This window comes from Chrysemys picta, chromosome 12 (assembly GCF_011386835.1).
Source record: "Chrysemys picta bellii isolate R12L10 chromosome 12, ASM1138683v2, whole genome shotgun sequence".
Lineage (NCBI taxonomy): Eukaryota > Metazoa > Chordata > Testudines > Emydidae > Chrysemys > Chrysemys picta.
In genome coordinates, this window is record NC_088802.1 from 20449747 (window position 1) to 20463871 (window position 14125).

At 43.8% G+C, this 14125-nt stretch overlaps 1 protein-coding gene across 1 annotated transcript in view; it reads right to left on the reverse strand.

Moving 5' to 3' along the window:
• Nucleotides 1-379: 379 nt before the first annotated feature.
• Nucleotides 380-14125, reverse strand: part of LOC135974535 (olfactory receptor 14A16-like) — a 36982-nt gene continuing 23236 nt past the window's right edge. The window contains exons 3-5 of the mRNA XM_065562956.1: nucleotides 10912-11412; nucleotides 1003-1014; nucleotides 380-570 (exon numbers count right to left, since the gene is read on the reverse strand). Coding sequence (XP_065419028.1) covers nucleotides 380-570; nucleotides 1003-1014; nucleotides 10912-11412 — 704 coding nt within the window. The remainder of the gene's footprint in view (nucleotides 571-1002; nucleotides 1015-10911; nucleotides 11413-14125) is intronic.

Sequence of the window (14125 nt, forward strand, 5' to 3'; positions counted from 1 at the left end):
TTTTTCCATGTGGGTGTCAGTGCAGGCCAGTTTGATGACCTGTGGGACATCACAGTAGAAATTGTCCAGGACATTTGGACCACAGAACGGTAGCTGGAGGAGCAGTAAAGCTGAACAGTAGAGTGAGCCAATCCACCCAGCCATGCCATCGCCACTAGCCCCATTCATACATCCTGGTTCATGATACTCAAGTACCACTGTGGTTTATAGATGGACACATACCGAGTGATTGCCATTCCCACAAAGCAAATTAAGCGGTAGAAGAACATCTGGAGGATGCACTCACTGAAGAAGATGCTTTCCCACTGGGAAAGTCGACCTGCATATTAGGAGCATTTCCTGATGATTCACTGACATCCAGGAAAGCCAAGTTCAGGGCCTACATGCGGGTATGGAAACTGTGGTTGGTGATCACGGTGGTGATGATGATGAAGTTTCCCAGCCAGGTGTTCACGTAAACTATGAGGAAAACCACAAAGAGGAAGCGCTGCAATTCAGGATTCTGGGTGAGGCCCAAGAGGACAAATTCTGTCACTGGGGTGGTGACGTTCTGCTCTTCCATTTTGTGTTCTTAAAATCTACCAAGAAAAAAAAAAGAAATTTACTGATATTAAATCAGTGTTAACTCCACCTTCACAAAGACATTGGATTTGGAAATTTCTTTAGTTTTCTAAATTCAACATTGTGTTTTCAGTTCTGCTACAGGAGACCCTGCTTCATCTGACCCTAGGAACTTCACCAGTGGGGAGCTGCAACCATGCGGTGCTTGTGAGAGAAGAGGAGTGGTCTGCTCTCCAAAAGACGTCCTTGCTAGTCACATTCTGCATTCATCTACATGCAGCCTGAATGGTGCATCTTCCAAAGGTCCATATAGTCCTCTTGGGGCCTAGAGATTCTGGGATGGGAAGGATGTGGATTGCAGGGGAACATATAGCCAGAGATTCTCAGAGTTCAGGAGCTCTCAACAAGGGGGTGCTAGGAGGTAATGATGACTAAACCTACCTACCGACATTGCTGAATGGGAGGGAGGTCCCAGTTAGATCCTTAATAGAAGGGAGGGGAATTGGAATGGAAAAGCTTGAAAACCACTGATTTCATGGATTGAAATTCTTGGACTGGCTATCAGAGATGTGTAGCACCTGTAACCCCCATGAACACATTGAGGAACATTGTCCCTTTGTAGTGGCTCATCCACTGAAGAGGGTGACTCTGACTGACTGATCAGGGAGGAGTCGGTGCTCAGAACCACTGGAACCAATTTGCTGTAGTTTGGTGCCTACAGATTCTGGTACTTACATTTAAGCACCAGCACTGGAAAACTGACCACATAAAGATTTCCATCCATGCACTCAAGCTGAGATGTTTACTGCCACTGAGTGATTATCAGTGGTTCATAGTAATGCTGGAAGGGCATAATGAGTGGGGGTCCCACAGGGATCATTTCTGTGTCCGGTTCTGTTCAATATCTTCATCAATAATTTAGATAATGGCATAGAAAGTACAGTTATAAACTTTGCAGACAATACCAAGCTGGGAGGGGTTGCAAGTGCTTTAAAGGATAGGATTATAATTCAAAATGATCTTGACAAACTGGAGAAATGGTCTGAAGTAAATAGTATAAAATTCAATAAGGACAAATGCAAAGTACTCCACTTAGGAAGGAACAATCAGTTGCACACATAGAAAATGGGAAAGGACTGCCTAAGAAGGAGTACTGTGGAAAGGGATCTGGGTGTCATAGTGTATCACAAGCTAAATATGAGTCAACAGTGTAATGCTGTTGCAAAAAAGCAAACATAAATCTGGGATGTATTAGCAGGAGTGTAGTAAGCAAGACACGAGAAGTAATTCTTCCACTCTACTCCACACTGATTAGGCCTCAATTGGAATACCTTGTCCAGTTCTGGGTGCCAAATTTCGGAAAAGATGTGGACAAATTGGAAAAAGTCCACAGAACAGCAACAAAAATGATGAAACATCTAGAAAACATGACCTATGAAGGAAGAGTAAAAAAAATTGTTTAGTCTGGAGAAGAGAAGACTGAGAGGGGACGTGATAACAGTTTCCAAGTACATAAAAGGTTGTTATAAGGAGGAGGGGAAAAATGTTCTTCTTAACCTCTGAGGTTAGGACAAAAAGCAATGGGCTTAAACTGCAGCAAGGGAGGTTTAGGTTGGACATTAGGAAACACTTCCTAACTGTCAGAGTGGCTAAGCACTGGAATAAGTTGCTTAGGGAGGTTGTGGAATCTCCATCATTGGAGATTTTTAAGAGCAGGTTGGCAAACACTTGTCAGGGATGAAAAAAGAAGAACAGGAGGACTTGTGGCACCTTAGAGACTAACAAATTTATTAGAGCATAAGCTTTCGTGGACTATAGCCCACTTCTTCGGATGAAGAAGTGGGCTATAGTCCACGAAAGCTTATGCTCTAATAAATTTGTTAGTCTCTAAGGTGCCACAAGTCCTCCTGTTCTTCTTTTAGCGGATACAGACTAACACGGCTGCTACTCTGAAACCTTGTCAGGGATGGTCCATATAATACTTAGTCCTGCCTTGAGTACAGGGGACTGGACTAGATGACCTCTCGAGGTCCCTTCCATTATTATGATTCTATGATTAGAGTTTTGACAGTAAACGCTGATTTCACTATACGCACACACATTGAGGATTTTTTTTTCCATCAATGATAATCACATTTTCGTGGTGATCCTCTTTTACGGGAGCTCCATCTTCATCTATGTTCGACCCAGGATAAGCCACTCCTTGGACCTCAACAAAGTGGCCAGCACCTGAACACAGTGGTGACACCCTTGCTGAACCCATTCATCTACAGCCTGAGGAACTAGAAGGTCAAAGAGACCCTGAGAGACACCCTCGAGAGGAAGCTGTATTCCTTCAAGGAACCCCAGTGAGTTTCTAAGAGGGGAAATTGTATAAAAGGTGAGAGGTAACATTTTCAAAATCACCTAAGTGTCTTAGAAGCCAAAGTCCCATTTTTAAAAGTTTTTTAGTCACTCTGGCCAGATTTTTAGAGGTATTTAGGCACCTAATGGGATTTTCAAAGGTATCTAGGAACCTAACACGCCTTGATTTCAATGGGTGTTAAGCACTTAGGTTGTTTAGAGAACCCCATTAAGGGCTTGTCTACACTGGGGGTGGGGTGGGAATCGATCCAAGATACGCAACTTCAGCTACGCGAATAGCGTAGCTGAAGTTGAAGTATCTTGGATTGAATTACCTGGGGTCCACATGGCGTGGGATCGACGGCCGCGGCTCCCCCGTCGACTGCGCTACCACCGCTCACTCTGGTGGGGTTGACGGTGAGTGCATTCAGGGATCGATATATCACATTTTAATGAGACGTGATGTATCGATCCCGGATAAATCGATTGCTACCCGCCGATATGGCGGGTGGTGGAGACGTACTCTAAGTATCTAAATACCCTTAAAAATGATGCTATTAGACTCATGAGGGCTTAGGTCACTTTTGAAAATGCGACTTAAGCTCCTAAATCACTTAGAAAGTTTGAGAAGTTTTCCCAATGGCAGTAAATGGAGGAGACTAGCTGTGTGTGTGTGTTTGTGTGTGTGCACACATGCACATGTATGTATGCTTACACTTGTTTACATGAGAGAGACAATGTACTGCCAAACAATATATAGCCAGGTCTACATTAGAAAAAACTTTGCCAATATAGCTATAGCAGCAAACTCTCCTAGTGTGAATGTCCTACTGCTTTTGCTGGTATAACTTCCACCAGCACATTCGAGTTCACATAACATCCCAGCATAAGCTACTGCAATTGTGCATATGGCAATATGATAGTAGGAAAACATTTGCGGCTGGATTAAGGTTTGAGCACTACAGGCCAGTGTGCAGGGCCCTAGCTGCAGGAGTCATGACATTACAGCAGAATCTCAGCTTTCATTTTTTAAATAAAACTAATTTTCTAGTCCTTGTGTTGGGAAGCATTTTGTGAATCATTTCAGGTTCTATCAATCAGTATTTTGGGACAAAATTATTTCATCAGAAACTTTGCATCCAGCTCTACTTATGAGCTACCTTGTTATTTATCTTGGCCAGAAGCTAGAGTGAGCTCCTTCCCTGTATCATTTGAAGAATTGAGGGACTAGAGCAAAATCATCCCTGTGTGAATAGCAATGTTACTTTTTCTATTAATTTGATTCATCCAAGTCCATGGCCCATGTGTGAATATTCCATCAACAAAGATCGAAAATATAATGGGATGAAATGAATAATCAATTGGGATGAAATTTTCAATGGAGCCTAAGGGAAATAGGTTCTGAACTCCCATTTCAAGTCAATAGTAATTGGGTGCCCAAATACCTTAGTCCCATTTCAAATTCCCCATTCCTTAGGGTGTGCTGGCCCTTTAAGGGGAGATGGGCTCATCCACACCTGTGCCTTGTCATCTCTTCCCAGGTGATAGGCTTGGGCTTGGGGCTGGGCTAGGTCAGTGACCAGGCACAGGAGGGAGCCTGATCCATCACAGTGAGGGGGACCAATGGGTTGGAAAGACCTAGGGGACGTCTCTGTGGAGAGGCCCAGGGACTGGGGTGGGCCTGGCAGAGTGCCACTGCTCAGAGATCTAAGAGCACAGAGAACTGGTACAGAATATTCAGGGGAGGAAGGGAGAGGGTTGAGTCATACTCATGTGTGTTCAGGGTGGATCCCTGGTGATGTGAATTATCAGAGCAGTATTGACTTTAATGGAGCTATGACAATCCACACCAGCTGAGGTTTGGCCCCTTCACTTTAAACTTTCTAACACGTCAGTGTATCCAATCAGAGAAAAGAAACAGAGTGTGTTACAAAAAATGTATCCAGTCGGAAGAGCTCAAAGTTCAAACACCGAGTGCTTATGATGAGCTGATTGTAAAGGAGTTGTGGAATAAAAAATATTCATAGACATGCTTTGGTGAATAATGTTTCATAATGAATATTTATAAGAAAATCATGATCTGGACATAGACAGCCTTGAACAGGAAAAAGGTCACAATAGTTGCATACATTCTTTATATATCTATCTATCTCTCACCATTTCTATCTATCTATTTATCTATCTATTTATCTATCTTCAGCATCATCATCATAACCTTCTATCTAGCTCTCTATCAACATATTAACCATCAATCAGAAATGTATCATTATGGCAAAATGAGCTTATGTATTCAGAGAAGGATTGGTCCTATCTGTCTGTCTGTTTAATCACATAATCTCCTTTTATCTGTCATATATGTACTGTACACAACCATGCACAGAGAGGGAAGAATAAGAGTAATCAGCCAAATTCTGAGATCCTTTTTCAGCCGGGATGTAACCATATTTCCACAGGATGGTGTATGGAATGCCAGGTCAGTGCCCATAAAGGCACTTTTACAGCAAGGTTAGACCAGAATGACCCCAGATCAGCAATTTACATGAGTTTTTATATCATCAAATCTTAGAACTGTAAGGCTAGAAGGGACCCCAAGAAGTCATCAAGTCCAGCCCCCTGTGCCGAGGCAAGACTAAATAAATCTAGAGCGGCCCTGATGGGTGCTTATGCAACAAGTTCTTAAAAGCCTCCCGTGGTGGTTTCCACAATCTCCCTTGGCAGCTTATTCCCAATCTTAACTACCCTTGTGAATTTAGTTCAGACTCTTTCAGAAAGAATATCATCAGAGTTAAACCAGAGCTGTCAATGGAGCTAATCCACATTTGCACAGGACTATCAGAGATGGAAATCTCATCCTTACATCTCTGTTGCACTCACTTCTCCAGGCTGCCTTTAGCCACATTTGGATCTTTCGGTGTATTGACCATTGGCCAAATCCTGACCCCTTTGAAGTGTGTGGCTAAATCCCAGGGACTTAAATGGGATCCAAATTTGGTCTCCGTTATCCAGAATCAGATTTTCTTTAGAAAACAGTGGAAGAAGTTTCTCTTCACAAAAGTATTGTCACCATAGAAAAAAATGGCACATATTTTATTTATTTATTGAGAATTTTTCCTTCAAGTAATATAAAAAAAATTAAAAATAATTAAAGTGACATTTACTCTGATTTCATTTGATGTTTTTGCACTTAAAAAAGTGAGAAAAAGTGAAGGGAACAAAAGAAACTTTCTTGAACTTCTTAATGTTTTCCCAATTTTTTTCAATGGAAAACAAATAAGTGAAAAATATTTTTTCCTCACTTTCTCCAATTATTGCAATGGGGAAAAGGGGGTAAAGGTAAAAAACTGAAAGTAGGAATTTCCCAACTGTTTTAACATATTTTTTTAAAAATTGTCTGAATTTTCCCAATAGATAATTTTTGTTTTGAAACTTTTTCCCAAAAATTAAAAAAAATATATCATCCTAAATGACATTTTTTATGATTTTTTTCATTTTTGATGAACTCCCATATTTCAACAAAAATATATTCCATTAAAAATAAATCAGTTTATAGAAGAGAAAGTTTATTTTTGCTGGATGGGCTTTAAAAAAGCCGGCAAAGGTTTTTCAGAGCTGCCAAATGGCTTTAGACACCCAATTCCCACTGGTTTAATTGAAATGACTCCAATTCCCACCAGCAGAAGATCGGACCATAAAAATTGTGAACTGCTCTAGAGCTTGGCTAAGGCAGAGTTCCGGGGGGCCAGTGCTGCCTTGTGACCCTCTGCATGTGGAAAGTGATTAAATGGAAACCTCTGAAATCTCAATTCCCATCAGCTGAGGAGCCAACTGAGTGAGTTATTTAGGGGCTGATGCAAGTTCACTGCTTAGCAGCCAAGTTTTCTAGGTGCTCTAAAATCCATGTACTGAATCACAATGTCTAGAAAATGGATGTGTCTCATTGATGTCTGAGGTAGTATATATGGGGCAAATATGGAGTCATCTGGTCAAGGAGTTCCTGAGACATAACACCCCAAAATAGAGGACTTGAGAGTGAAACACTGCAGTTCTCCATGGCTTGGCTCCTGTTTTGGTTTCAGATGGGCTTTGATCCTGTATCTCTCTCTTCCTCCATCAAGGATGCTGGTTGTACAAGGAAAATTGGTACCCCCGGGCTGGCCTGAGGTGATGTCTGTAAGGCACAAACGACGATTCCCCTGGGAGATGACTCTACAGTATTTGCCCAGCCTGCACCCCCAGCTGGGCTGTGCCTCTCAGCTAGGCACAGAGCAGAGGCCACTGTGTTGGTGGGAGAGGGGCAGGGAGATGCTTGCTTTCCATAGCTTTCCTCAGGACAGGATGGCAGAAGTGCTCTGGAGGGAGACAGCGAGGCAGGCACCAGATGACAAGAAGGCAATTCCTACAGCGAATGGGCTGAGGATTTCAAGCTCATATCTCAGATTGATTTCCTTCAGTAGGAACGTACATACCAGGCTTGCTCATCGGCCCCTCTAGCCACTCCTTGCTGGCCTGGTCACACCTCTGGGTCCATCAAGCCTGCTGTCTCCCCCCATTTCCCTTCCACCCCAGATCAGACCTCTGGGCCCATCCAGCCCACTAAACCCGGCTAATCTGGTAAAGCCTAGATATCTGCTGCACCAGAACAGACCCATGGTCTGGATACTGCAGCCGCCTATCGGGCCTGTGTTAGACAATGCGTCCCTGGAGCACCATTTCACCCTGGCTGCCATGGAGGCTCAGGTGGGGCTGCGAGTCAGGACTGAGGGGTACCGGCAGAGCTGTTGGCATTGGGAGCCCAGGGCTCATGCCTATGTTATCCCATCCTCAAGCTCCCTCCCGACAGCTTTCCCACTGTCCTAGAATCCTTGCAGAGGAGTGAGGAAGTGACTTGTCCTTGTCTTACTTCCCCTCCCAGAGCTGAGAGAGAACCTAGGAGTCCTGGTTACCAGCCCCCCTGCTCCAACCACTAGACCCCACTCCCCTCCCAGTGCTGCTCTGGGTAACTCAAACTAAGAGGGAGACTTCAAACCAAGAAAACTTTTGTCTTTTTTTTTCAAGCTGGCGTTGCCAGCTGAGTAGTGGCTCAATATTGGAGCCAGAGCCAGAGCGATGAGAGGTGAAAGTCCCAGGTACTGATGAGATATTTATGGGGGACAAGCAAATGGCAAAACAAAGTGGGGAAGAAAACACTGACAACATGAAGAGTTAATGTCTCTGCTGGGCTCTGTTATAATTATCATAACATAGATTGCATTCAAAAGGGAGTGGGGTTTTGTGGGGTGCGGTTCTGTCTCTGGCTCTGGGAAAGGAGTGGGGGCTAGTCAGTTAGAGCAGGTGGCACTGGGAGCTTGGACGCATGGGTTCCCTCGCAAGCTCCCAAGGACTCCCTTAATTCCATTAGGCCCTACTCTAGAAGGGAGCCACAATGTTCCCTGTTGGACAATATACCCGCCACCAGTGCCTCTTGGTCAGAATGCAAGAGATTCAGTTGGTTGGAAAATATTTCTGGTAGAAGAGGTATCTAGGAAACCGTGCAGAAGCTGTTCGGGAGGCGTGAGCATGGTGGGTTGAGGTAGCTGGCCATTCATTCGGTTTTAAGACGGATAATCCCCTTTTGGTGTGGCTTGTCCCCTGTCTGGTACTGAGAGAAAACCAGACATGGTTTTGTCCAGTATCACGAACTAGGGAGGCATGCAAGGTCACAATGGTGAGTGGGGCCAGAGCTTTCCCAGAAGTACCAGAATGTCCAGTATTCTGGGAATGCGTCAGTGGCCAACCAATTTGAGGGAAGAGAGGGGCAAGATTTTTTCAAGCCATTGGCAGATTGTATGACTCAGCTAAAAACATAGGAGCATCTGTCGCAAATAGGCTGAGGAAACCATTTCCAAATGACAAGTTACTTTGATCAACTCTACCCACCTGAGCTGAGAGCAAGACACATCCCCCTGCCCATGCCATGCACCTTCGGTCTCCAGGGTGCAGAGGGATTAGGAATGGGCATGTCTGAGAGGATCTGGGAATAAACCTGCCACTGCTCTCACTAAGGAGACACTCCCCTCTTAGGTCTGATTCCCACTGCTAGTCTCCAGTAGCTTGGTAGGCAACGTTGGCCTCTGATGAGTGCAGGAATAAGGTCTCCTGAAGTTCTCAGGCCACTTGCACATATGCGAGGGTCACCATCTAATCTATGCTAGCACCAGTGGATCTCAATCAGAGACATCTAGGGCCCAAAGCACGAGTTTCAACAGCATGAGCTGAACAGCCAGGCTGCCCGACAGCCACTGGAATAGCCCCCTATCCTCTAGGTGGGGCACAGAGGGGTCTTATAACATGCACTGCCCATGGGTGGTGTTTATACAGTGAAACTGCACAGCTGCAGGGGTCAAAGGCTTCATCTGCGCTTGAGTCACCTCCCTCTGCGAGGAGGACAGGGCGTCACAGACAGTTGTACTAAGGCAACACCATGGACTCTACCAGAGTTTATTCTCTGTGTGGCCCCTTCTCCTCTTCCCCTCCATGAATATCCATAAGGTCACAGAGTCACAGAGTTCAAGGCCAGAAGGAATGACCAGATCATCCAGTCTGACTTGCTCTATGCCAGCACCACGTGGCACCCGCAGACCAAACCCAACAACTGAAATTAGACTAAAGTGTCACAGCCCTCAGGAGACTAGACAGTTCTGTGCCACTGACAAACAATAGGAGAGACCGAGGGGCACCAGTGCCCAAGACCCCTGCAATGGCAGGGAAATGATTGAGATACACCCAGAAAATCCTGGCAAGTGATCCAGACCACACACTGCAGAAGAATGCGAACCCTTTACGCTCACTCCCCCGAAGGTCCCTGCCAATCTGACCGGAGACAAAATTCCTTCCTGACCCCCAAATGGCAATCAGTTAGAGCATGTGGGCAAAACCAAGCCAGCCAAGCTCCCAAGTGAGAGAGAATGGCTCAGTGCCACGTCAGAGTCCTGACACATCCGACCCAATGGCCCATCTCCATTTAGGGCTGCCCCGATGTTTCAGAGATTTAAAAAAAAACCTCCCAGAATACACTGGGGTGGAGGGGGAGGTATCCCTTCCTGAACCCTGCCAGTGGCCAGATGAAACCCTGAAGCTTTTAGGACCATAAGACATACGCAGGAAATGAGCCCCAGGGCTGTTGAGCCTGGGCCCCCACCATCACAAGCAGGCCCATCTTAAGATCCCACTCAGCTATGTGTCCATCTCGCTCTTCAAACTAATTCAGTCGTTTGCCTCCCACAACTGCTATTGGGAGGCTGCTCCAGAACATCGCCCCGCTGACTGAAACCTCCTGTAATTTCTAGCCAGTCTCTTCATCTCTCACAAGCCCAAATGTACACCTGAGCCAGGCTAACACAGTCTGGCTCCTTGTCCCCCGCTAGTGGTTCAGCCACAAATGGTGGTTTATAAGACAATGGGCCCAGTCCCCAGCTTGTGGCAATGGATATACAGCCCCATTGGAGGCAGTAGGTCAGATGCGCAGATGCTGAAAATTGCTTTAGCTCCACCAGAGTCAATGGAACTACACTGATGTGTTGCAGATCTACCCGAAATCTCTTCTCACCTACCCCAGTCTTACACCAGTCTGACTCCTTCGGTTCCAACAAAGCCACTCCCGATTTATGCGCACAAGCAAGACAACTCCTATCATTGTTTTCAGTGGCCATGGAATGGGTGCATGTGGACAAGCAGTGTAATGGATATTGTTTTGGCACAGAATGAAAGTCTGATTCCTCTTGTGCACACAATTTACACCCATTTACTCCACAACCGGACGAGATTTTCTCCTGGTGTAAATCACTGCAGTGGCAGTGACATCAACGGAGTTAATCTGGATTTGCATTGGTGCAACTGAGATCAGAATCAGACCTGTTTGTGTTCAAGCTGTGTGGTCATGGAAATAACTGACATTAATGAACAGATACTATGTGAGCAAACTTTAATTAGATAAAGACATAAAAAATCAATGCTTGGTGAATTACCTACACCCAGTCAGTCTCCTCAGGGCAGCTTTCATCTCCTTGTTCCTCAGGCTGTAGACAATTGGATTCATGATTTGTGGCAATATGGAATAGAGAACTGCCACCACAAGATCCAGAGCAGATGGGGAGCTGGAGGTGGGTTTCAGGTAGGCAAAGGCCCCAGTGAAAACAGCAAAGGACACCACAGTGAGGTGAGGAAGGCAGGTGGAGAAGGCTTTATGCCGGCCCTGCTCAGAGGGGATTCTGAGCACTGATTTGAAGATCTGAACATATGACACAATCATAAAAATGAAGCAGCCTAAGAGTAAACACACACTAAATGCAAGAAACCCAACTTCACTCAGATATGAGTCAGAGCAAGGGAGCTTGAGTAGTTGGGGGATCTCACAGAAGAACTGATCCACCATGTTGCCTCCACAGAAGGTCAATGCAAATGTAATCCCGGTGTGTAGGACAGAGTTGAGAATCCCACTGATCCAGGCACCAGCTGCCATTTGGACACAAGCTTTGCTGTTCGTCACTGTGTCATAGTGCAGTGGTTGGCAGATGGCGACATATCGGCCGTACGCCATGATGGTGAGAAGGGAAAAATCTGCTCCCAACAAGAAGAAGAGGAAAAAGACTTGGGCAACACATCCAGCATAGGAAATGGACTTGGTGTTCATGAGGGAGTTTGCCATGGATTTGTGAACGGTGACTGAGATGGAGCCAAGGTCTATAATGGACAGATTAATCAGGAAGAAGTACATGGGGTGTGAAGATCTGAGTTTGGCAATGAGAACAAAACACTTTGTGTGCCAAGGCATCAGTTCCCACACTTGGGAATATGGGCTGAGAATTGGCAATGCACAGAGTGGAGGGGGTGTCTACAAACCCCTCCCACAACCAGCTCCTGATCACTGAAATGGAAACATGGGAACCCATCGGAAATCTGCTGACTTCTTGGTGCTGAGGAACTTGCATGACCTATCTCTTTATTCCCGTACATAATCTGTTCCCCCTCTGTCTTGAACATTCTGTCTGAACTTTATCCATCACTGTGACATTTGAGAAATGTGTAGGGCTGCTGTCATTTCTCCTACATGAGAGTATTTATTTATATTGCCCTTGGAACACACCCAATATTATTATTACCTATCTTTGGTGAAAAAGTGGCAGCTCTTCGAAATCTGCACAGGGTCTGCTTCTCCTAGAGTGAGGCCAAAGCAGTGTGGTGGCTTATTTTTCTTACCACCTTTGAGATGCTTTGGGTCAGATGCATGTTGTGAATCAGAGGAATATTCACATCATGTATTATCTCCAGGTACTTATTTCTGGGTTGCATTTTTGCCTTTCTGCAAGGTACGTGAGAGAAGACAATTGGGTTTGGAATAGATGCAGCTGATGTATTGATCAATCATTATAAATTGCTGAACAAGCATATTTAGAAGCCAAATTTTGAGATACTTATAAGTGTTTAATGAAGCAAGACTCTGAACCAGACTGGGATCTCAATAGCACCAGAGTAAAGCTGAAGTCATTGGAGTTATTTTGGCTTAATCCCCGAGATCAGAATTTCCTCCACTGTGAGTTATACCTGACTAAAGACAGAGTAAAAACTGTCCATCCCATTGTACCATGTTTGCAGTGGTGTAAGCCCACTGAAATCAATGGAGTTATGGTGGCATAAAATTGGTATAATAGAGAGGACAGTATAGCTCAAGGACTTCAAGATTTAAAAAAAAAACACTCTGGTTATTTTTTCTTATTCACATGCAACATTTGAATGAGGATTATACACAATGTAGACTGCTGCTTCAATCTTTTAGGAAAACTAAATTAATAGTTCATTGTTATGGTCTTGTCTTGCCTATGCAATGCTCTTTTGATTGCTACCTCTATAAGTAGTCTTGGAAGGATTAGATTTTATCTGTAAATATTGGCAAATGTTGATTTCACCATGCACACACAAACCAATGAAAAAATATTTCCATTAACAATCAATATTTCCAGCTGCTTGAGAACATATGAGTGTTTGATTTAAGGATATTGACTTTGTATATCTTCACGTCCTGTTGAAACATTGTGCTTTCACAGTTCTCAAGTTAAACTTTTTGAATCTCAACATGTACTGTCATTAAATAACTGTTGTCTGACCCTTCCATAATTTTCTGCATATGTGAACATTTAAACTGATAAAAATAAAAAATGCTTATTTATAAACATCAATATTATCAGTCAAAATTATATATATAAAAATTAAATACTGCCAAGCCAATGTATAAGATAGTATTGTCTATGGTCAGGAGTCCTATTTGCATTTTATTTTGAAAAGTAGTATCTAAAATTGCTTTTTTTAAGGAATAAATGTCAGCCCTAGTTCAGAAAAGTGCTTAAACACAAACCCACCTTTAAGCTTTTGAGTAAAGCACCTTCTTGCTTAATTCCAATTTGCCCCATTACATGGGAAGAGCCATGTGTAAACATCCACAGAGTTACCTCTTTCAAATCCCTCTTTAAAACTCCCCTTTGCCATGATAGCTACAAAATACTCAACCGCAGTCAGGGAGCAGGTGTGCTGGAAAAACTGCCCATCATGCTGACCAGCATTGTCTCATTGCTTCCTTTTCCTACCATGTCTGTCTGTCTCCATCAGCTGTCGCAAACCTTTTAATTAGACTCTAAGCTGTTTGAAGCAGGGACCATCTTTTTGTTTTGTGTTTGTACAGAACTTGGTGCAATAGATTCCTGATCCATAACTGGTGTTACCAATATTAATAATAATACCATTTAAATTAAATATTTTGCTGTTTCAGAGCCTAAATGGAACAAATTCATCCTGATGTATATCCAGTGTAGCTAAAAAAGAGACACTAGGGATGAATTTAGTACCAAATATTAAAAATAATAAGGTATAATACACACAAACAAGAAAAGAGATAAAGAACTAATTACATAGAGTTCAAGTCAGAGATGCCACTCACTTGCATTCGGTTAAAACTAGACAACCTCCATTGACTTCAATGGACTTACTCCACAGTTATTCAGTGATATCAATTAGACAAGAACTTGGCACAGAGAGACAGCATGAAATTCAACTTCCTTAGCTGGCAGAAGAAGTTTTAAGTATCAATTTTCAGAACTTCAAAGAAATAAGTAAAATTTACATTGCAATAAGTCCTAAACCAGGGACTTTCAAAAATGGGCTGCAGGCAATAAGGCCTTGCTTAGACTGCACT